Here is a 22,777-nt window from a genome sequence, read left to right as displayed (position 1 = left end):
TAAATGTTAAATAATTTGAAATGCATATTCATGCATCCTTCAAGTTTCCAAATAATCTGAAATAAACTGAGGTTAAAACATGTTTGAGTAAAACACTGAATTAAAAAAACACAAACTAAACATGAACAACATGAATCTGAAGTGATTCACCTTCAGCTACTTAAAATGTCCAAAAACTTGAATAAAATCAGGAGAAGAGCAGCTCAACACGGATAAATTAGATACAACGATTTCCAGATGAAGTTTTAAAAGTTTTCTGGGTTTAATGCTTTATAAAAAAAAGATGTAAAAACTTTGTTTATTAGTTATTTAGCAACTAAGTCCAAATGGCTGCTAACTGTTGAGTTTTGTTTACACTTACAGTCACTTATTTTCTTTACAACGTCGGTTTATTTTGCCATTTCCTTTTAGAAAAAGAATGCAGGTGTTTGCCTCTATAGTTCATTCATTTCTCATTTTCATCCCTGACAATAAACGAGAAAAAAAATAAACTCACGTTTTTTGATAAAAAAGGTTTTGTGTTTCTATCAAAATTAGTTTGATGTCACACGAGTCAAATGATCAACAACCGGATGTTACTACTGCTGGAAACCATGAAGAAGACAGGAAGTGGTTGGACGATGGCAGCGCTGCGTGATTTTTTTAATGACTTATTACATGATCAAACTTATTTATGTTTGATTTTAATTGAATTAATGGAAACACTGAAATTACAAAACTCTGTTTTTCGACATTAGCGTGATATCAACACAGTTTATATCAACACAGTTTATATCAACACAGTTTATATCAACACAGTTTTGCGTACATTTGTAACGGAAACGCAGCTACTGATTCCCACCAGCAGCTCCACCTGTGAAGATGTGTTTTGGCCTAGTCAAAGCCAGTTAATTGTTTACATTGATCCAGTTTGGTTCTGATTGTTTCTTTGCAGTTATGAGATGCAGATACTTTTCCTGCAGGTAGAGGGCGACGTCACTGTTTGTTGTTTCTAAAAGTAGGCGTCAGTTTCACTGCCAGCATGAATTTAACAGAAAATCAATCAGTTTACAGTTTGGTTAATTTCTCGGCGGGTTCCCGTTTTACTGCCTGCATAGAATAAATTAAATATTCACAGTTTATGTTCAAAGCTGTCAGCAGCTTTCATACTGGTTCCCAGTTCAGTCATGCAGCTTCTTCCAGCAGCCTCTGCAGATTCTTCTGGACCTGAAAACACAGACAGTCTGTCAGGACGATTCTGAACATATAAACATAATAAATGACTAGATTAATGTAGGTTAGATTTGATTATTCATACAATCAGTATGAGCACAAAAAGTTATGATGTAAATTATACAATTAAGTATTTTATGAACAAAGTTAATCTGTAAGGTTTGAAGGAAGATATGCTCACTATACATTTAGTTAGAGCTAAATACTTAGCTTGCTAGCTCAATATTCCATATGGAACTAAATATTTAGTTGGTTAGCATTTAGCTTCAAATAAATACTTAGCTTGCTAGCTAAATATTTAGTTTCTACCTAACAAAATATGTAGTTTGAAGCTAAATATTAAGCTTTAAACTGTGATATTTACACAGTTTCAACATCTTTTCCCCTAATGACGGATTAAATAATCCAAATTACTGCTGTTATTTTGTCACAGTGTAACTTTAGAAGCGATGCCCTGTAGACGTACGTCAGCCTGAAATGTTGATGTTTCTCAGAAACACAAAGTTCAGACTGAGGAGATCGTCTGATCAGATCCACGGTTCTCTGATCAGATCACTGACTATAAATGTTTGATTATTGCCAATCAGAGAGTTTTATCTGAAAAACCTCCCTGCTTTTTTCTCTACATGCAGTTATGTCTGTGAGTTGGACGAATAAAACTATTTCCAGAGACTAAAGGAGAATTTTTTTGTGGATTGTTTTAAAGAAAGAAAAGCAAAATATACAAGAGAACCAGAAGATCTGCTGTTTCCAGTGACGGCACGATCCGCTGATTTCTGGAAAACCTTCTTAATTTGACCCTGCAGATGTTCAGAACCTGTTAATCATCAAGAGACGACGAGTTTTAATGGGATTAGGAAGACAAACCTTCTCCAGTTTCAGCAGGTTGATGGTCAGCAGTTCAGAGAAGAGCTCTGTGTTCACATCAGGACTCCCAGAAAGAAAACTGCTTCTAGGAAAACACACACACACACACACACACACACACACACACACACACACACACACACACACACACACACACACACACACACACACACACACACACACACACAGAGGAACATGGGAATCCTCCGAAAAATTCTGCATACATCAGCAAATATCTCCAGTTAAAGATTTCTGGACTTTTCTTTACACCAAAAGTCGTCCAGAGTCAAAATTAATGCAAACCAAATGTAGGAAAGATTTATCGGTCCAATACCAACACCGGTGCTGGTATTGGACCGATACCAACACCGGTGCTGGTATTGGACCGATACCAACACCGGTGCTGGTATTGGACCGATACCAACACCGGTGCTGGTATTGGACCGATACCAACACCTGTACTGGTATTGGACCGATACCAACACCGGTGCTGGTATTGGACCGATACCAACACCGGTGCTGGTGTTGGACCGATACCAACACCTGTACTGGTATTGGACCGATACCAACACCGGTGCTGGTGTTGGACCGATACCAACACCTGTACTGGTATTGGACCGATACCAACACCGGTGCTGGTATTGGACCGATACCAACACCGGTGCTGGTATTGGACCGATACCAACACCGGTGCTGGTATTGGACCGATACCAACACCTGTACTGGTATTGGACCGATACCAACACCTGTACTGGTATTGGACCGATACCAACACCGGTGCTGGTATTGGACCGATACCAACACCGGTGCTGGTATTGGACCGATACCAGCACCGGTGACCGATACCAACACCGGTGCTGGTATTGGACCGATACCAGCATGGGTACCGGTCCGATAAGTAGAACTAGGACGATGTTAGCAAACCAACGTTTATTTCCTCCTTATTGCTGTTTGTGTTTCAGTTGGATGCTGGTCGTCTGGTTTGTTTGGTCATGTGACACAATGTGTGTTTTTGTAGCGTGTAAATTATAGAGAAATATGTTGGTAAAATTCTGTTTCCTCATTTTAAACACGGATCTCAGCTAAAAGCTAGAAAGTTTTCCAAATCATCCAACCTCTTTTCTACACATTTAAGTTTCTCAAACTAGATTAGATTTTTTTTTAAAATAATTAGTTGAAAGGATTGAGACTGAAACTCACTCGTGATGCGTGAAGTCGCTGATGGAGCCGAGCGTTGTCAGTTTCTGCTCCAGTGAAACGATCCTGAAGGCCAGATAGCAGGAAGACAGGACCAGAACACAGACCCTGAGGGGAACGGAGGGAACGGAGAGGGAACGGAGAGGAACAGGGAACAGAGAGGGGAACATATATTTTATATTAGCTAAATATTTTGCTAGCTCAGAGCTAAATATTTAGTTTTGTAAACTAAATATTTAGTTTTGTAAACTAAATGTAAACTTGTAGATGTTAATTCTGTACCTTTACCAACGGGACCCAGTATTATTCTCTCTCTCTGTGTGAATGTTTAGTAAACAAATCAGTGAAATATTAATTTGAATAAAAGAACGACTGAATCTTACAGAAACATGTAGATAATCAGCAGAGTGTTGAGAGAAACGGTTTTCATGACTCTGCTGTCGAACACGACCTCTGAACCTGGAAACAACCAGAAATACGTTTAGTTTTTAAAATTATTTTACTAATTATGACTGTTAGCCACAAAAAACATGGAAAACTCTTCAGAATCTAGTTAAATCAATCATGTACTTCAATCTAAATGAATATTTAGGAATATGAAATTTGGCTTAACTTAAAACATTTTAGGTTCATGTTTTTTTAATCTAAAACATAAAAAACTTATTGTGGAAATGTTTTGTTCTTGTTGATTTGTTATAAAGTGCAGCGTCTTTATCAGAGCATCCTGGTTAAAGTTAAAATGGCCGACGGTTTTATTAATGTTTGTTAATTCATTCCTTTCAGAGGATGAATCAGCTGAAGATTCATCCGGGTTGTTTTCTGTGAACATGTGAGCAGAACTCACTGGACCGGAGCGAGTTCTGCGGCTTCTTGGTGCCGCTCTGCTGGTTCTGATGCTGCTTCTTCACTTTGTGCTTCTGCTCCGGAGAAGACGAGTTCCCTTTTTGTTTCAGTGCGTCCAGGAAGTGAGGAATGGGCAGGTCTGTTGGAAAACGATTTGGTTAAAAACTCAAATCCAAAGTCGATTTTCAGCGTTTTTGTTCTTTTTGTTATTTTAATCAGCAGATTCGACTTTTAAGGCTCTGATGACAGACGTTCCTCCGAATTATTGATGAAAAATTAGCAGATTTAGACACAATGCTGCTTCACACACTATTGGACAGGATTTGGTTTAAAGCAGCCAATCCCAGAGCAGCATTTATTTTCCTGGCCACTGATTGGTTGAATAAGGAAGACTGTGAATGTTAGCTGCATTAGTGCTAAGATGGTTTCCACTCCGCATATTAATGCGTTTTAAGGTACATTTGGTGTTTGAACATTAAAATATTCAGTAATAATTGTGTTTAGATGGAAACTCAAATATTCTCATTTTATGTATTTGTCTAAAACTCCTGCGAATATTAAGGGATCCACATTACTTTTTAAAAATACTGTTATTGTTTCTTCTCAGTCAGAAATAATCCTAAAAGTTTTCATTTAAATTCTACTTTTAAATGATAATAATTTGAGAACATTTCTGTTTGTTTCATATTTTTATTCAAGCGCTTTAATCACTTGTGGTGTGCCTCAGGGCTGCATCCTGGGCCCACTGCTGTTCCTAAACAATACGGTGCTTCTGTGCTACGCTTCTATTATTCATTTAATATTTTCAACTTTTCCAAAATGTTTAGTGTATCTAATTCATCAGATGTTCAAAGCTTCGCCCAGCGACTCCCTCCCATCTCACCGCCGATATCTGCTGTTTGTTGTCCATGTTTTAGTTTCAGAGCATCACACTCTGCATGTGTGCTATGAATGCTGGGTAATGTAAACACACACCGGCTATCTTATCGTAGTCTGGAGCCGGAGAGTCGGAGCTGCTGTTTTCCTCCAACTCCTGTCGTCTCTGCCTCACGTCCAGGTCCACAAAATTACTCTGCAGGAAAATTACACACAGCTGAAAACATCATCCTCATCCTCATCCTCATCCTCAGGCGTGTTGTTACAACTGGCTGCACAAATATACATAAAACAGTCCTTGGCAGGAAGGTCCCCGGTTTTTATTAAAGCCAGTATAAGAGAATTTAGTGTTTTGAATTACCAGAATAAAGTCATAATATTAAAACAATAAAATCACGATATTATCAGAATAAAGCAGTAAATGATAACACAAGAAAAAAGTCCTAATAATATGAGAATAAAACTGTAAAAATACAAAAATTAAGTTGTAATATGATGACAAAGTCAGATAATATATGAATAAAGTTGTAATAATAAAAGTCATATGAGAATAAGATTGCAATAAAAATTATAAAATTACTTTCATGACTTTTGTCTGGTAATTTTGCATCTTTATTCTGGTAATAGTTTGACTTTTTTCTCTTGATTTAAAAAAATAATAATAATTAACTTGCACTGCAAAAACTCAAAATCTTACCGAGTAATGTTGGTCTAGTTTTCACTCGTTAGTGTTCATCTTAAGAAAACACTAACTTACATATCTAACTATTCAGCAAGAGCTTTTTTAAAGTCAGTAATTCATTAATATTGATGAAAATGTTTCATTTGCAGATCATTTTGTTTGTAACATGGAAAAATGTCCTGTTATTATTGAAATAATCTGCCAATGGAACCAGGACTTTTAAAATTAATATTAAGAAATTATTGATTTCAAACAAGCTCCTGTGTCTGAAAGCTGAAAAGTTACCTGTCAGCGTAAGAAGTGTAATAAGATATTTGCAGGAGAAACTAAACCAAACTTACTGGTCAGATTTAGTGATTTTGCAGAGAAGTCTGGACCTGAAACTCTCTGGCCTTTTTCCTGCCAAGTTAATAAGAAATTAAGGCCAATCTGTAAATAAACTAGGAAAATCTGAATAAATGAAAACATTTATGACTTGAACTCGACTGTTTGGGTTTCCTAACAAGTTCAGGATGGATTAGCGCTGCTAGCTAATCAGTAACCGCTTCAATCCTGCTGCTTTAAATGCTGCAGTCTGATGAGGCGCGCAGGCAGTGATAACTGGTGGATAACTGGTGGATAACTGGTGGATAACTGGTGGATAACTGGTGGATAACTGGTTTGAACTGGTGATAACTGATAATCTATCGGACTACAATAGACCAGTTTGATACTAAGTGGCGAGTCGGACACCAAACAGGCCTGCCAGTGATTCCCTCTGTGGCCTTTCACAGGTCAGGCTGTAAAATGTTGAGTCATTTTGTGACCGTGAACTCACCATAGGAAAGGGGGTCAACAGCGGCGACCTCTGACCTCTGAAGCTGTGTTTAGCTGAGGAAGGAACCGGGCTGTTGCACGGACTCCTCCCCTGTGAACGTCAACACAACCAAAAGCTGCAGGTTCAAATATTACGACTCAGATTTGACGTTTAAATGAGTTAATTTAACATCAAAACGTTCAAATAAAGCAGCGAACTGGGAGAAATCTGACAGCTTACATCAAATTATTGGTTATTTATTGATAAATTATGAGTTTTCATGTTACACATCAGGATCTCTGTTATGCAGGAAATCATTTGTTGAATTCATCTTAAAAGCCAGAATATTTTAAAGAAAAGAAAATTTACTCTTAAAGCTGCAGGATGTAACTTTAACAAAATGTTTTACTCATTTGTTGAAACTGTTAGTATGTTTATGAGACAGATAATCTGTGAAATATTGATCTCCTCCACCTTCTCCCAGAGCTAACTATGAACAACCAATCAGAGCCAGGAGGCGGGCCTTAGCGCTGTCAATCACCCTCCTCACTCTCTTTTATGCTGCAGATAGCATAGCCAGCCTTGAATGCTAACGCTAGTTAGCATAGCTGTGGATGACAGTGGAAAAATGGTTTTCCTGTAACGTTATATTGTTTCTCTGTCATCAGCACATTTAGCAACAAGTAAACGAGATTGATTGACAGCACTAAGCCCCTCCTCCTGGCTGTGATTGGCTGCATTTCTTCAGACGGTTATAGTAGCTCAGGGGGAGATCGATCTTTCCACAGATCAGTCAAATAACAAACCGTCACATCAATTTTAACAAATATGTAAAAAAACAACAACATACTTTTTAAAATAAGAATTTCATGCTGCAACTTTAAATGATCTATCCTGATTAGAATCTAGTTTTTAATTTCTGGCTCTTGTTTCAAAGTGTTTCAGTTGCTGTTTTATTAATATTCCATGAAAGAATGTTTCACTAAAAACAAATTTATAACGTATTATTCTTTTGCTGGATTTCAGTGGAAACAACAATAAAATATTTCAGATTTACTCTAATCAACATATAAATGATCAGCTACTGAAACCAGAATGAAGCTAAGCTGCTAATCTGCTCTCCCTGCTTACTGACATGCTTTACTCCATCTCACCTCTAGGTGGAGACAGACTGACGTCAGAAACTTGTAGGTGTTGTCTCTGGACAGGAAGGAGACGAACAAGTACTGTGGCAACAGGAAAAGAAACTCTGCTCATCCACCAGTCAGTATCAGCTGATTATCGGTTATTGAACAGGAAGTGAGCTGTTGGGTGCGTTTGATTTCTCACTCTGTCGTTGGTGGTGGCGATCACCAGCGCGTTTGGCAGCAGGATGGCGGTTTTGGTCTTTTTGATGTTGGTGATGGACATCACTGGGATGGCAATCTGAAATAAAAAATATTTTCAGCTAATCCACATCTGGAGTTGGTTGAATTATACAATAAAACTACTTCAGGGATTTTAAAACGTTTAAATTTATTTCAGATTTACTCTAATCAACATATAATACAGAATATATATGATTTAATTTTGTCATGTATGTTTTGCACTGCTTTCATATTACTGAAGCTTGTTGTGAGAACTATTTACCCCCTGGGATGTTTTACTTTTTTAATTGCATTTATAAATCTATCATAATCAACAAAATTCTGTTTTTTTGACAGAAATGTAAAAAAACAACCTATAAAGTCAAATTGACGTAAGATAAAGATAAAGACACTTAAGCTATAATATTTAGGTGTTTTCATAAATATTCACGCCGCTCCAGTCAGTGTTTAGTATCTGTGCCTCCCAGCAGGGAGTCTGTGTGGATCAGTCAGACAGTTTTTCTTCCTGCTAAACTGTTGGTAGGAATCAGCTGTGAACAGGCCAGGGCTTTGACTAGGCCACTCCAGAACCCTCTCTGTGTAGTTTTAGCTGGACATGCTTTAAAGGGGGGGACATTTATTCACTTATTTTATGTTAAATGTTTTTGATTTTTAAATTATTTTGTAGAAATGAGCTTTAATTTTGGCACTGAAGAATTTTTTGGAGGTATTTTAATTTTTTTATTTTAATTTTTTTTTACAAAAATGGCACTCGATAAAAAGTTATGTTTTGATATTGGTTTGTCAATTGGTGATATTTCTATGACTTTTTACTTTGTCTTTTTATGAAACGTTTCTGAACTGCCTTGTTGCTGAAATGTGCAATACAAATAATCTTGATTGATCCAAGGAGCTGAATACTTTTTATAGGCAGTGTAGATATTGTCCTGATCTTTGGTTGTTAATTAGTTTTCTAATTAGTCCCAGTCTGCTGTCCCAGTCATCCCAGTATGTAACCAGCTCTCTTTATCTCACATTGTAACATTTCTATTACAAATATGCACAAAACGTTGTTGATATTCTGCTAATAACAACAAAACAAAAACAATTTGCTATTGAGGTGTTTCTATTACATAAGGAACGCGATTAAAGTTACACAATAATAAGTTTAAGTGATAAATTGTTAAAAACATGCCGTGCCGTCGTCCTACTACTTCCTGTTTTCTTCTTCTTCATCTTTTCTACTAGTACTAACGTCCGGTTGTTGATCTTGTGATTCCTGTGGTGGGGAAACTGTTTCCATTGCACTTCTGCAAAATAAACTGATTTCAATACAGCCACAAAAACCCTCATCCCAGCCAAAACGTTTTATTGGAAAAAGTTGTTTTTCTAGAAATTGCTATTTCCATTAAGCTAATTGCAATTAGCTGCACAATGTAAGCTCAGCTTCTGCTAGTTTTTTCCCTCTTGGTGCATTTTGTTTGTTCTTGTTCTCACAACCCGGTTCCTAAGTTCTGATTTTATGAGTTTTTCATTAAAGTTTCATAATCTGCTCCACTAACAGCAGAATCCGTCATTACTATCCTTGGATATTTGACTGTTTGGCTGTTTTTCAGCTCAAACTTACTTTAATTTGGTTTCTGGGAATGGATTCGGTTTTTAGTTTATAACAATATTTAAGGTGAACCAGAAACTTTTAGTTCCAACCAGAACTCTACAGTAACAACAGGCTCTCTCTCTCTCTGTGTGTGTGTGTGTGTGTGTGTGTGTGTGTGTGTGTGGTACCTTGGTGTCTTTGCCAAAAACCTTGGAGTGGAAGCAGATCCAGTGATCGGAGACGAACATCCGGCCCTGGTACAGGATGTCTTTCTGCAGGGCGCAGGTGTAACCTGGCAGGCAGGTGAGTAAACCTTTTATATAATATAATATTTAAAACAGGGAATATTTCAGCTGTTTCACGTCATCCTGGCTCAATAAAGTGGAATCAGACGTTCAGCTCTGATTTAAGGTTAATTTAAGGTGGAACAGAGAGTTGTGACCATTTAGACTCACTCTGTCGGAGCTGCTCCTCTTTGCTGATCTCCTTAAATATTTTATGGTACTGACAGTTGCTCTTGGAAATCTGCAACACAAAGAACAACGGAGAGCAGCGCTGAGAGCTGACCGAGCCGAGCAGCTTCCTGTCTGAACGTCACTGAGAAAAATAAAGAATAAACATCAGTGAGAGAAAAATTAAATAAAAAATAAACATCAGTGAGAGAAATATAAAATAAAAAATAAACATCAGTGAGAGAAAAATAAAATAAAAAATAAACATCAGTGAGAGAAAAATAAAATAAAAAATAAACATCAGTGAGAGAAATATAAAATAAAAAATAAACATCAGTGAGAGAAATATAAAATAAAAAATAAACATCAGTGAGAGAAAAAATATCCCTGAGAATACTCAAGAAGAACCGTCTCCCCTCAGACCTGCTGCAGGCCTTCTATCACTGCTCCATAGAGAGCGTGCTCACGTACGGTCTGTGTGTCTGGTACGGCAGCAGCACATCCGCGGACAAGAAGGCGCTCCAGAGGGTTGTTAGGGCAGCAGAGAGAACCATAGGCTGCCCCCTCCCCACTATGGAACAGATTTACACTTCCAGGCTCCACAAGAAAGTTTTGGACATTTTAAATGACTCTTCACACCCTGGCCATGGTCTCTTCCAGCTGCTGCCATCAGGCAAGAGATACAGAGCAATAAAAACCAGGACAAATCGCCTAAAACACAGTTTTTACCCGATGGCAATCATGGCACTAAATTCAAAGGCATAAGAACTTCTGCTCTTGACACCACTTTGTTAAAAATGTCAATTCTGTTGCGACACCTCCAGGCGCTGCAACCATCTTCTGATGTCTATTTATTTCTCATTTTGTACTATTTATTTCTTTATCTTTGTATATTATGTATATACACATAACCTGCATCTTAACTCGAGTCGAGCAAATCTCAATCTGTAATCTGTTGATGACAATGACAATAAATCTTATCTTATCTTATAAAATAAAATAAAAAATACACATCCCTGAGAAAAAAATAAAATTAAAAAAAAAATAAATATCACTGAGAAGGAAAACTGGAAGGAAAAAGATTATAAAAATAACAGAAATTGAAAAGATTTACTGATGAACTGGTTAAATATTTTAGTTTTGCATTCCAGTTGGTTTGTGTGACGACATTTTGACATGTTAACATTTTGTACGTTTTGTGGAATTCCACTTTAACTTTGTTTTTATTCATCTTCTTGGAGCAGAAAACGGAGAACTGCTGTGTCTTCAATGACTTCCACTATCAGTAGGTCTGTTTATGTAGTCACACACCTGAAACAACACACACACATTCACACACACTTTCTATCACATGCCAGCGACTCGACGTGTTTAGACACTGGACACTTAGATTGTCCCTAGGAAAAAATGAGCATCCGTACATTTATAAAAATATAATTTATTTGGGTAGAGAACCTTTTCTTCACAAAGAAAAGAGAAAACCTTTGAATAAATGGGTCATGAAAATGTTCTGGAGAGACGAGATTAACGCAGGAAGAAATGTCTGTTGTTGATCATGTGATGCAAAAAATTTGTTTCCGTTGTAGTTTTGTGAAATAAACCAATTTTGAAAAAAAAGAAACCCATCAAAACTTTTTATCAAAAAAACGAGATATTTTTCTACATTTTCTTGCTCCCATTAAGCAAATTTATTTTCAAACTGTCGAGTTACACAGTTACCTACTCAGTGGAAATGCAGCTACTGATCGTAGGCCTGGACAGAACCAATTAATTACCGATCAGACTCACCTGGCTGTAGTGGAACTTCTTCCTGTCTATCTTGGACTCCGGGTCGATCTGGACCTGAGTCAGCATGCAGTTGTCTAAAGTTTTTGACCTGCAGAGATCAACAGAGAGAATTATTACCCAATAAAAACATACAGTTTTAGTCCTCCATACGTGACTCTTCTCTTCCAACAATGCTAATTTACTGCTAATGTGGTTTATAGGTTTAAATAAAATGTCTTTATACACATTAACATAAATCCAACATGGAGTGTTGGGCACACCTCTGCTAATGAGCTAACTGTGAACCCAACACTACCTTTAGTGTTTGTGATAACTTTGAAATATTTAGTTATTAGCATAAGCATTAGCTTATGCTAATAACTAAAGCTTATTAGCATAAGCTAATTCTTATGCTAATAACTGTGTTGTTAGCATAAGCATTAGCTTATGCTAATAACTGTGTTGTTGTTGCGCTTCAGTGTTAGCAGATAAATGTTTATGATTACTGCTTTAGATTTGGGCTCAGTTGGTGTAGCGCCCACATGCTAGCATGCTATTAACATTATTGCCAAAGTCATATTTATATCTGTGTATTGATCTGCTTCAATGCTACATAATCTAGCTAACTACTCGTGACCTCAGCCTTTCAGAACATTTGTTTCAGTCCAAAATCTGCATCTTTTCCATATTTTATTGCAAAAATGCTAAGATATAACTTATCCAATATGCTATGAGGCTAACACTGTGGATGCTAATGGTTGCCCTGGGTTCAGTTCCCAGTTTTTCTCTTGTTCCTCCTGATTTAATTATTATTGAATAAAGACCACTGGTGCCCACCTTTCCCCAAAAATATGTTTCTTTCAGGTTAGCATGGAGTCCACCGCCGCCAACAAAGGAGGCATAAAATAATGAAATTCACACATTCAGTGAGCAAAAATCTGTTCATTTCTTCTGCATTTTAAGCAAAATTACAGGTTTTTTTATTCCAGTTCCAGACGGATTTTTTGGCTTCACCTTGATATTCAAAATTCTGTTTAAAATAAAAACATGACATAAACAAGTTGTGTGCTGTTAGTACTGAAAGCATGTTTTATGTAAATGAATTTATGAATATTTTATATTTCTATAAGATAAGAAAATACTTTCTTATTCCCACAGATGGGAAGTTTAAGCTGTGGCTGCAGAAAGTGGACAGAAAAAAGAGAAAAACTGAATAAAAAACTAGAAGAATTTATATATAAATATAATTTTGTAATATTGGGAATCCTTGCTTTGTCCCCCAGAATGTTAAATTAAATGAAATTGAATTTAATAACCCATGGTGGATACCTGACCAGCGGCGGTTTCCTCCTGCCTGACAGCTCTAGTTGCTCCTGATCTGCAGCCTGCAGAGAATCTGAAAACATCCTGTTGATTTTCTGACTCTCCTCCATCACATCCTCATCATCAGAACTGGACATAAACAAAACAATAAAAGCAGAAAATATTAACCTGCAAACATCCGTTCTTCATGCAGCTCTTATGCTGCTGTCCATTTTAACTCACCAATCAGCCTGAGTTCATTTTAAGATTCGTTCTTTGTACAGGTAGCTCATTTGGAGGCGTGGCCTAAAGTCTACCTGCAGCTGATCAGCTGAATGAATAATTGACTCTCCTGGCAGCGACTAACGGCTGCAACATGAATCCTCAGTGGATCCTCCTGAATCATGTTTAAGATGCTCAAAGCAAACAAGTTTTGTTCCTCAGCAGCTTTTTAGGCTCATTTAGTTTTTATTTGAGGTGATTTTAGTGACATTAATGTTGTTTTCTGTGGATTTTCTATATTTTAAAATGTCATGACTTTCAAAATCTTTTATTTTTATCTACAGTTTTGATGAAACGTAAAAGTTTGGAGTGTTGAACTTTCATAGATCAGATTTCCTTCTGATCTTTGCTCTGCTGGAAAAGCCACAGATGGTCCTGGAACAGGTTCCACCTGGAGGACGGTTTGGTCCTGGAAGAGGTTCCACCCGGAGGACGGTTTGGTCCTGGAACAGGTTCCACCTGGAGGACAGTTTGGTCCTCCAGGTGGAACCTCTGGAAGTTCTGCCCTGCCGGCAGCCGGACTCTGTTGGACCAACTGGATCGCTCTTTGTTGCCGCTCTCAGCCTGAACTCCCTGATGCTGCAGACGTTTCCTGCTCTGATGCTGCTGCTGCTTGTCAGTGGAGGTGATCATCAGTTCATGCAACAATAGTAAAATGTTTGTATTCCAGTGTTTTCTGTTGACAGGGAGATTTCCTTTCTACAATCTCCACATGCTTTGTTCAGAATGAGAGATTGCTGCAGAATTAATCTAATCAACACTGTTGCTCCATGTTGCTCAGGGGGAGGAGTTGTTGCACAGTCAGCAGCTCGATGCATCGACTGGTTTTCTCAGGTTTTGTTTGTTTTGTGTTTTTTTTCCAGTTTCAGTGATAACTGGAATTTAAACTGGAATGCAGGTAAAATGTCTCTGCTTACGAATTTATGATTGGATTATTTTTGCTCTAACTCAGAATAAATAAACTGAATTGATGCAATAAAACAACATCTGAAAACGGCACCAAAATGTGAAACTATGAGAACTCTTCACCAAACTCAACCGGCAAAGTTTGCAACTTGCATGTTTTTTCAATTTGTGAAAAGAGGTTTTTAAGCTGCTGAATTATCATTATAATCAGAAGTTGTTTGTTGCAGCTCTGTTAATGTCTGCAGCTTTATCAAAGACATCAAATTTACAAAGTGTAAATTCAGATCAAAATCAGGATCTTTCCTGCAACAGCTTCCAAAGTGAAAGTCTTGGTTCACTTTCCATCATGCAGCTTCTACAGAACTCCAACTTTACTTTCCAAATGGACTCATCAGACACTTGAAGTCATTTTTAACGCCGTGAAGCAGAGATAATAACAGTACATCAGCTGTTCCCTGAACTCACTGATAATCTCGGCCTTGCTCGGCGGCTCCTCTGCTGCTCGTCCGGACATCCTCCTGAGACGTCTGCTGCTCCACGCATTCCTCCGTCATCTCAGCCTGGACGTCCCGCTTCCTGCCGCCGAGACGTAAGGTGAGCCGCGGCTGTACCTGCACCCCCTCCGTCTCACATGTCCCGGCCAATCAGACTGCAGGAAGGGGTGGTGTGTGTGTGTGTGTGTTTGAACCTTTGATCGGTGACATTTCACCCTGCAGTGTTTGGAAACTAAACCTTCATCTTTTTAAAAAGTGGGCAGCCTGGAGGTGTAGAGGGGAAACAGCGAAGCTCCTTCCTCTTCCTCAAATTACAGCAACAACAAAACATTTCAGACACAAACTGGCTGAAATCTAGGCCACATTTTACAGTCATAGGTGGAAAAAAGTAACTGGCAAAAACTTTTTTAATGTTTTCTAGAAAAAACAAGAAAGTTTCTGAGCTCCAAAAGTGAAAACTTTGCTACAAAATCTCTGAAATGTTTAAATTAATCTTAGAAATTTTGTACAAAAACTTTAGAATTTTTCTTAGTTTCAAAAAAAGACAAAAACTTTCTAGAAAAAAAATCTGAACATAGATTAATCCTAGAAACCTCAGAAATTTTCTTTTTAGCTCCAAAAGTCAAAAAATTGCCTGAAAAAACAAACTTTAAAATATTTAGATTAATCTCAGAAATCTTAATTTCTGTGCTGAGTAGAAATTTTCCAACTTTTTCAACTTTTGAAATTTTCACACCAGAACTGAAGAGCAGAAATAAAACCTGTTGACTGGTGGATTTTTTTTAGTTTCTGTTTATTTACGGACTGATGAACCAACTTCAGCCCCTCACAGATCCAACCTGATGCACTTTGAAACGCGAACAGAGACGAACCTGAAGCCAAATCTTTACTCCATAATATTTTGAATGGAGCCTGAAACATAAAATCTCCTCAGATTTTTCCTGCTGCCAACAGGAGGCGATGATTTCTGCACATCTGCTCCTCTTTTCTGCTGATTAGACTGATAGATTTTTGCTGTTCTCCTCCACAGACTGACCTTCACATGCTGCCCCAACATCCTCCCACCACTTCCTGTCTTCTTCTTCATTTCTGCCAGTAGTAACATCCAGTTGTTGACCATGTGACTCGTGTGACGTGAAAAAAGTGTTTTCAGTTCAGATTTGCAAAGTAAACTAATTTCAATCTTAGTGCAGCTCTTTGTTTAAACTGCCGTGTTTCCTTTCAGCAGATTTATTTTCAAAATGTTAAATTGTGTAATTATCTGGCCAATAGAAACGCTGCTGCTGTTCTGGCCTGAATTAAACTTTTCAGGCTCAGAAAACTTTTGGGAAACAAAAAACTTCCTGCAGAAAAAGTTTGATAAACAGCAACATTTGTGTTGCAGCTGAAGGTTTTGATCAGGACAGTACATTTTTGTGGATCAGCTCGTGTTGCACCATAACGCATCAGAAACTCTGTGTTCCAGAACGCGGCGTTCTGGCTCAGCCTGAGCGTTTGTCTCAGGTAAACATGGCGGGGCATGTGGGTGGATGACCCTCTGCCCCGACCCCTCAGACTGTCTGCTGCTCTGTTTGTTTGCTTTGATAGCTGCTCCATTTACTGCTGCCCTAATTATCAGGTTATCAGGGTTTTTACGCTGCAATAGGCTGAAGCTGCTGCACAAACTCACCACGTTCTTCTCCTGCTACTCTCCGTTTTGCATCATTTGCTGGTTTTTCTGCTGATCTGTTTGGCTGTGAAACTGTGATCAGTTCTTTTCTTTCTTTCTTGTGTCTCAGTTCAGTTCCTTTATTGTAATCCCAGAGGGAAACGTTTTGCATTTTTAACACAAAGTACAACAAAAAACACAAACAATATCAAAAACAGACAAAACACCAATTTATAAATATATAAAACTGAATTATAACTAACTATAAGAAGTAAAACCTTTTGCCCTCTTTGCTCTGTCTGCAGTCAAATTTCATTTAAGTTATAATTGATAAAACATTTCTGTAACAACTGAAGCTATCATAGCTACTGATTATACTATAAAATAGGATTATGTGCCTTGAGAACACAGTACTGTCACTTTAAGAGGGCTGTATTATTATAAAATCTACTTTGTTGAGATTTACGTCTTTCTGTCGATTTGATTGATTGATTTCTCTTTCAGTCTGATTCAAAATGACTCCTGAGTTGCAGATAAATGTACATGGAACTGACTGAACAGGATCAGGTGAACCGACCGGTTCTCTAAACCAATCAGTTTCCTCACAAAATAGAAACTGATTGTTTCACAACAATCTGCAGCTTTAAAGGAGCAGCAATGAGGACGAGATGAGAAACAGTGGGAAAGCTCTCCGCCTTTCTATGGGAGTGATTGACAGCGCTAAGACCCGCCTCCGGGCTGTGATTGGTTGTTTCTGACTGGAATCACGTGTGTTTCTGCAGAATGATTCTCCTTGAACATTTTCATAATATTTTGAAAGTGACTAAACCACGTTACTAAGCAACGCTTAGTTTTTTTTTTTTTCTGACCTGAACCCTCAGAGCCTCATAAAGACAGTTACAGAGTCGGCTTCTGTCGCCTGAAGATCATTTCCAGGACCAGAGAACTGAAGTCTGAGCCAAATCTGGAGAAACTCATTGATTCCTGCAGCAGGTCTGACTAACAAACCAGGAAGATAGAGACACCACCCAGTTCTACACCACCCAGTTCTACATCACCCAGTTCTACACCACCCAGTTCTACACCACCCAGTTCTACATCACCCAGTTCTACACCACCCAGTTCTACACCACCCACTTCTACATCACCCAGTTCTACACCACCCAGTTCTACACCACCCAGTTCTACATCACCCAGTTCTACACCACCCAGTTCTACACCACCCACTTCTACATCACTCAGTTCTACACCACCCAGTTCTACACCACCCACTTCTACATCACTCAGTTCTACACCACCCAGTTCTACACCGCCCAGTTCTACACCACCCAGTTCTACATCACCCAGTTCTACATCACCCAGTTCTACACCACCCACTTCTACATCACTCAGTTCTACACCACCCAGTTCTACACCACCCACTTCTACATCACTCAGTTCTACACCACCCAGTTCTACACCGCCCAGTTCTACACCACCCAGTTCTACACCACCCACTTCTACATCACTCAGTTCTACACCACCCAGTTCTACACCACCCAGTTCTACACCACCCAGTTCTACAGTCCTTCACTGAGCAAAGAGACTTTAAATGCTGCTGGTAGTTTATAAATCACTGAATATCTGCTGTTGTTATATCAACCTTCAGATCTCTCAGGTTCTTCTGGTTCTGGTTCTGGTTCTGGTTCTGGTTCTGGTTCTGGTCTGCATCCCCAGAACTAAAAATGGAGAAGCAGCATTCAGCTTCTATGCACCACAAATCTGGAACAAACTTCCAGAAAACTGTAAAACAGCTGAAACACTGAGCTCCTTTAAATCTTGGCTGAAAATCCAGCTGGTTTTTGCTGCTTTGAAATGAAATCAATGATACATTAATAAATATTTAACAATGGAACTCGGCTAAATGCAATGCTTCAGCTGTTGACTGTTTCCTGTCTTTGTATTGTTGATACAGTCTTTTAAACCGGTTGGTTTCCAGTGAAACCAGGTGGATGGTGGTTTCACAGCATTTTTGCAGCTGAAGGAACAGAAAAATGCTTCATGTTCCAGTTTGACGAGAAGTTCTGACCCAACAGGAAGTAGTTGTTGTTGTTTTTTTATTGCTTATCGCAGCAGATGGAAGAGCGTGCTAATCATCAGGTTGTGTTTCTTTGTGTAGATCATTTGTTTTTAGAGAAACTGAGAGGTTTCCCAGCATCTCTCGGCTCCCAGCAGGTTTATAAAAACCAGGTGATCAACTCATGGCCAGCAGCTTCAGACAGGTGAGTGTTCAGCCTCATCCGTTCATCTCTCTCTATCTGTTTAACAGTAAAACTGTCACTCAGCAGTTTGACATGGAAACCCTCATTTTGACAAACTTACCTGGACAGAACCAGCCGGATTCATATTTGACCAGTTTTTCCATCAAATCCTTTTAAAATCTGGAAATAGTTCTGTTTTCTATGAATTTCATGCTAGATTCTTCTTTACAGTTTTATCAATGCATATAAATTATATTTTATTTTTGTTTGTTGCAGCTGAATCTGTGAGAAATAGGGATGTTTCATATTTATCAGATATAAAAACTCCAGTTTGTTTCCTTTATTGACTTTTGTAAATAAAATAATTTCTTTCTGTAAATTCTCCTCTGTAACCAGACGTATGTTTTATTACATGTAGTCTCCATCAATGTGTTTCTCGTGTTTGGTTTAACGTTGATGCAGGAGCCTAAGATGCCGAAGTTCATCACCCACATCGATATTTCTCTGAACGGTGATGAGGAGCTTTGGTTTAGTAATAATGGCTACACCAAACTTCCTCTTGATCTGAACAAAGAGGCAGGAGGAAACGACGTCTTTCTCTGGTACAAAACCGGTGACTACAGAGCCATCACCAGGATCCAGTTTTCCTTCAATGACTGGATGAAGAAAGGTCTGATGAATGAAGGGTACCACCTGGTCAATAAAGATCTCCACAACGGAGCCGGGGGCAGCAACGTCTCCCTGTGGTTCTTCAAAGGTTATACTGAGTGTGACGTCCCGATCGTGGAGCTGGACCTGTCCACTAACGAAGCAGATGATACCAAAAAGGTCCAGCCTCAGTGGGAGAGGTCAGCCTGCGATCTGAACCGGGGAGCTGGAGGAGATTGGATCCACCTGTGGATGAAGCGACAGCATCAAACCTACATCTGCGACATCCAGGCCAGTGATGGCGACATATCCAACCACGAATTGCTCCGTCAAGGTTACACCCGCATAGATGAAGACATCAACAGAGATTCGGGTGGGCCTGACATCTTCATCTTCTACCAGCAAACCACTGATGAGAAGAAGGCCATCACAGATCTGAAGATCTCCACTGATACGAAGGAGAGTCGTTTGGTGAAAGCCGGATATCAGAAAGTGAAAACAAACCTGAATGATGGAACCAGAGGAACCCCGCTGTACCTGTGGTACAAGAAAGATGAAACCAACAAACCTCCCATCACGTTCATCACTGTGGTAAACATGATGGCAAAGGAAGAGTATGTCAAAGCCGGCTTCAATGTCATCGATACGGATCTCAACCTGAAGAATTCAGGTCACAAAATGTTTCTGTGTTTTAAGTAAAGTTTGATCATTTCTGAGCATGCTCAGTGAGAGCCAATACTGATCACATCTTCTATCTGGAATCTGTGGAAAGAGTTTTCTCTCAAACATTTTCTCTGAATCTGATCACTGATCAATAAAGTTGAGCATCTGATCATATCTGGTGCGAATTTTATTATTTTATAACATTTATAAAGTAAACACCAGAAGAAGATTTACTTTGGCATCCAGAAACTTTTCATCTCTGTTAGAATCAGCTTCCAGTTACTCAGTGGTTCTGATCCAATATCCAGTAATATTGAGTCTTTCTTATAAACATGATGACAGTATTCTTGTAATTTTATAACTTTATTCAAAAAACCAAAACTCTCAGTCTGGCTCTGATTCTCTGTTGAAGAGTTGAGATCAGAAATTATGAACCTGATTCCTGCCAGAGAAACGTATCGATCACAAAACATGAATATCACATATTAATTTATTATTTTCTCCTTAGGGAATGTTTCTTGCAGCAAGAGTAAAAGAGTATTTATAATTAGCTACTCAAGTACTGATCAAAACATCATTTAATATTTAAAACTTACATCATCAGATGGACCAAAATATAAAGTTAAGAGGAAATTTGGGGATTTTAAAGACCAAAATGACAATAATTCATATAAGTAACAAAAAATAACAGAATTGGGCAAAATACAAAAAAGTTTTCAAATCACTTTTTTCAATCAATGCTACTTTTATTTATTTTTATTTATTTTATTAAAATCTGCTGGTGTGTCTCTGTTGAATATTTGTTTTTCATTCAGTGGGTAGAAAATTCAGAAATTTTACTCCAGTAAGAGTAAAAATACTTCATACTAAAATTACTTAAGTCAAAGTAAAAGTACAGCATAGTAAAAATACCCTTAAAAGTTCTATCTATCTATCTATCTATCTATCTATCTATCTATCTATCTATCTATCTATCTATCTATCTATCTATCTATCTATCTATCTATCTATCTATCTATCTATCTATCTATCTATCTATCTATCTATCTATCTATCTATCTATCTATCTATCTATCTATCTATCTATCTATCTATCTATCTATCTATCTATCTATCTATCTATCTATATATATATATATATCTATATATATATATATTGTTGTTGCGCAACACCCCCCCCCTCCTTTCTGTCTCTACTCTCTCACTCTCGTACTTCCTCTTCTGAGAGGGGAGATGTGCTACCAGCTCTCCATCTAACGGGTTAATTGAGTTTCCTAAATCTGCCGGGATTTACCCTGTCCAGAACTGAAGTAAACTCTGTTTAAGCTGGTTTCGAGAAACGATTCACCTGATTTTTAACGGCCTACATCCAGGTGTCTCACCCTTCTTCCCTCTGTGAATTAGCCAGACTGAGCAGCCTACAGCCAACTAGTTTCACAGAGCACACCTGTTAACGGTCGCTCGTTCTCTTATTTTACAACTTGCATTTGTTATTGAACCAGGTAGGTTTTAGTGACTCGGGCGAGTCCCAAGGATGACGTTTTAAATTTGGGCTACCAGCAACTTAAAAACATTTTAAACTTTTTCCTCTCCAGAATCAAACATCACAGCTATTTTACAACCATCAAAGAACTTTAAGGTGACTCATTAACTGAATGTCCACAACATCTTTTAGATTTTCTTTATGCTAAATATTTTATTAGTAAGGCATTTTTGCAAGGGTCAGTACAGCTTAATTCAGTAGCAGAAATAATCAAATAAGTAAAATCAGTCATCTAGTCTATCTTTCCCTACTGCTGACACTGAGAACTAAAAAAGGAACCTTTGAGAGAGACGGACGGAGCCTGGCGCCTCGAACCCCAGACCTGGCACGACGACGAAGAAGGTGCTGCAGCAGGAGGAAGACGCCGATCGATGAAGGCCAGGATCTCCGCAGGTCTGATGATGAAGAAGGTGTTGCAGCAGGAGGAAGACGCCGATCGATGAAGGCCAGGATCTCCGCAGGTCTGATGATGAAGAAGGTGTTGCAGCAGGAGGAAGATGTTGATCAGCGAAGGCAGGAATCTCTGTAGGTCTGATGAGCCTCCTCTCCGCATGGATGGTGAGGTCACACAGGACTTGGTGCTGGCAGGAAGGAAGGCACCAGTTCTTCTTCTTTGTCTTTGCCTTTGTCTTCATCTTTGTCTTTGGGGTCTGAACCCAGCCGATGAGAGAAGTGCGATTTGAAGCCACAGGTTGTGGGGCTGACGGGTTGGTCCCCATGGCCGGACAGTCTTCGGCTCCGTGGCCCCGGCTCTTCTTCAGCTGCAGAGTTCTTTGTCCATCTCGATCTTGGCTCGAAGCTGCCCGGAGGATCCAACGAACGGTTCCTCTTTTGCACTCACCTTTTATAGGGTTTCTGACTGCTTAGACAGATGATCTCATATCCATCACTGTCTTACAGACATTTCCTGATGTCTGTGCTAATGTCTCAGGGTTGCTCAACCTCCTATGTCCATTGCCTGCACAACCTTTCACCTACTCTCTAAATAAGGCGTTGATCATCTCTGCTCTCCTGTTAGTTCCTTGCCTTTCACCTTTCACCTACTCTCTACCTCCAACATATCAGTGATGTTTAATTGCAGTTACACCTTTTACACCATTTCAAGTTCAATGTCAAAATCACATTTATATCACATTTATTTTCTTTAGCTTCTCTGATTTAGCATTCATTTATAATTTTATAACCATAACTTATATCACATTTATTTTCTTCAGCTTCTCTGATCTATCATTCCTTTATGATTTTATAACCATAACTTATTAATTATCCTTATTATAATCCTAATGTGAGTTATTACAGATGTTTTTCTAAAAAGAAACCAAAAGAATAATACATGATTCTAATTATTTACTACTAAAGTTACAGTTACTTGTTTTCCTTGTAAGTGTTCCCACAAATATAAGTGTAAGTATTATT

The 22,777-nt window shown here is 38.4% G+C and overlaps 2 protein-coding genes across 6 annotated transcripts; one reads left to right on the top strand and one right to left on the bottom strand.

Annotated features, from left to right (window-relative positions):
* Window positions 1–768: 768 nt before the first annotated feature.
* Window positions 769–14,770, bottom strand: gramd2b (GRAM domain containing 2B). Of its 3 annotated transcripts, none has more exons than XM_023344030.1 (14): window positions 14,591–14,770; window positions 12,965–13,087; window positions 11,657–11,744; window positions 9,872–9,941; window positions 9,605–9,708; window positions 7,803–7,898; window positions 7,628–7,699; window positions 6,495–6,584; window positions 5,095–5,191; window positions 4,121–4,258; window positions 3,660–3,735; window positions 3,280–3,384; window positions 2,080–2,161; window positions 769–1,206 (listed from the first exon to the last, which is right to left on the bottom strand). In XM_023344030.1, exons 1-14 carry the CDS (start codon window positions 14,677–14,679, stop codon window positions 1,165–1,167), a joined length of 1,272 nt encoding a protein of 423 aa, XP_023199798.1. In that variant the 5' UTR covers window positions 14,680–14,770; the 3' UTR covers window positions 769–1,164. The 3 variants fall into 3 exon arrangements, with proteins under 3 accessions (XP_023199798.1, XP_023199799.1, XP_023199797.1); XM_023344031.1 differs by having other exon boundaries at window positions 2,080–2,158; XM_023344029.1 differs by having other exon boundaries at window positions 2,080–2,164; window positions 14,591–14,769.
* On the top strand, window positions 13,826–19,976 carry LOC111610332. Of its 3 annotated transcripts, XM_023344034.1 has the most exons (4): window positions 14,633–14,719; window positions 18,426–18,528; window positions 18,970–19,177; window positions 19,265–19,976. In XM_023344034.1, exons 2-4 carry the CDS (start codon window positions 18,508–18,510, stop codon window positions 19,852–19,854), a joined length of 819 nt encoding a protein of 272 aa, XP_023199802.1. In that variant the 5' UTR covers window positions 14,633–14,719; window positions 18,426–18,507; the 3' UTR covers window positions 19,855–19,976. The 3 variants fall into 3 exon arrangements, with proteins under 3 accessions (XP_023199801.1, XP_023199802.1, XP_023199800.1); XM_023344033.1 differs by lacking the exon at window positions 14,633–14,719 and adding an exon at window positions 13,826–13,844 and having other exon boundaries at window positions 18,970–19,976; XM_023344032.1 differs by having other exon boundaries at window positions 18,970–19,976.
* The last annotated feature ends 2,801 nt before the right edge of the window (window positions 19,977–22,777 follow it).

The sequence above is a fragment of the Xiphophorus maculatus genome, chromosome 12 (genome assembly GCF_002775205.1).
Source record: "Xiphophorus maculatus strain JP 163 A chromosome 12, X_maculatus-5.0-male, whole genome shotgun sequence".
NCBI classification, from domain to species: Eukaryota; Metazoa; Chordata; class Actinopteri; order Cyprinodontiformes; family Poeciliidae; genus Xiphophorus; species Xiphophorus maculatus.
Note: the sequence above shows the minus strand (reverse complement) of the source record. Positions and strands in the feature narration are given on the sequence as shown.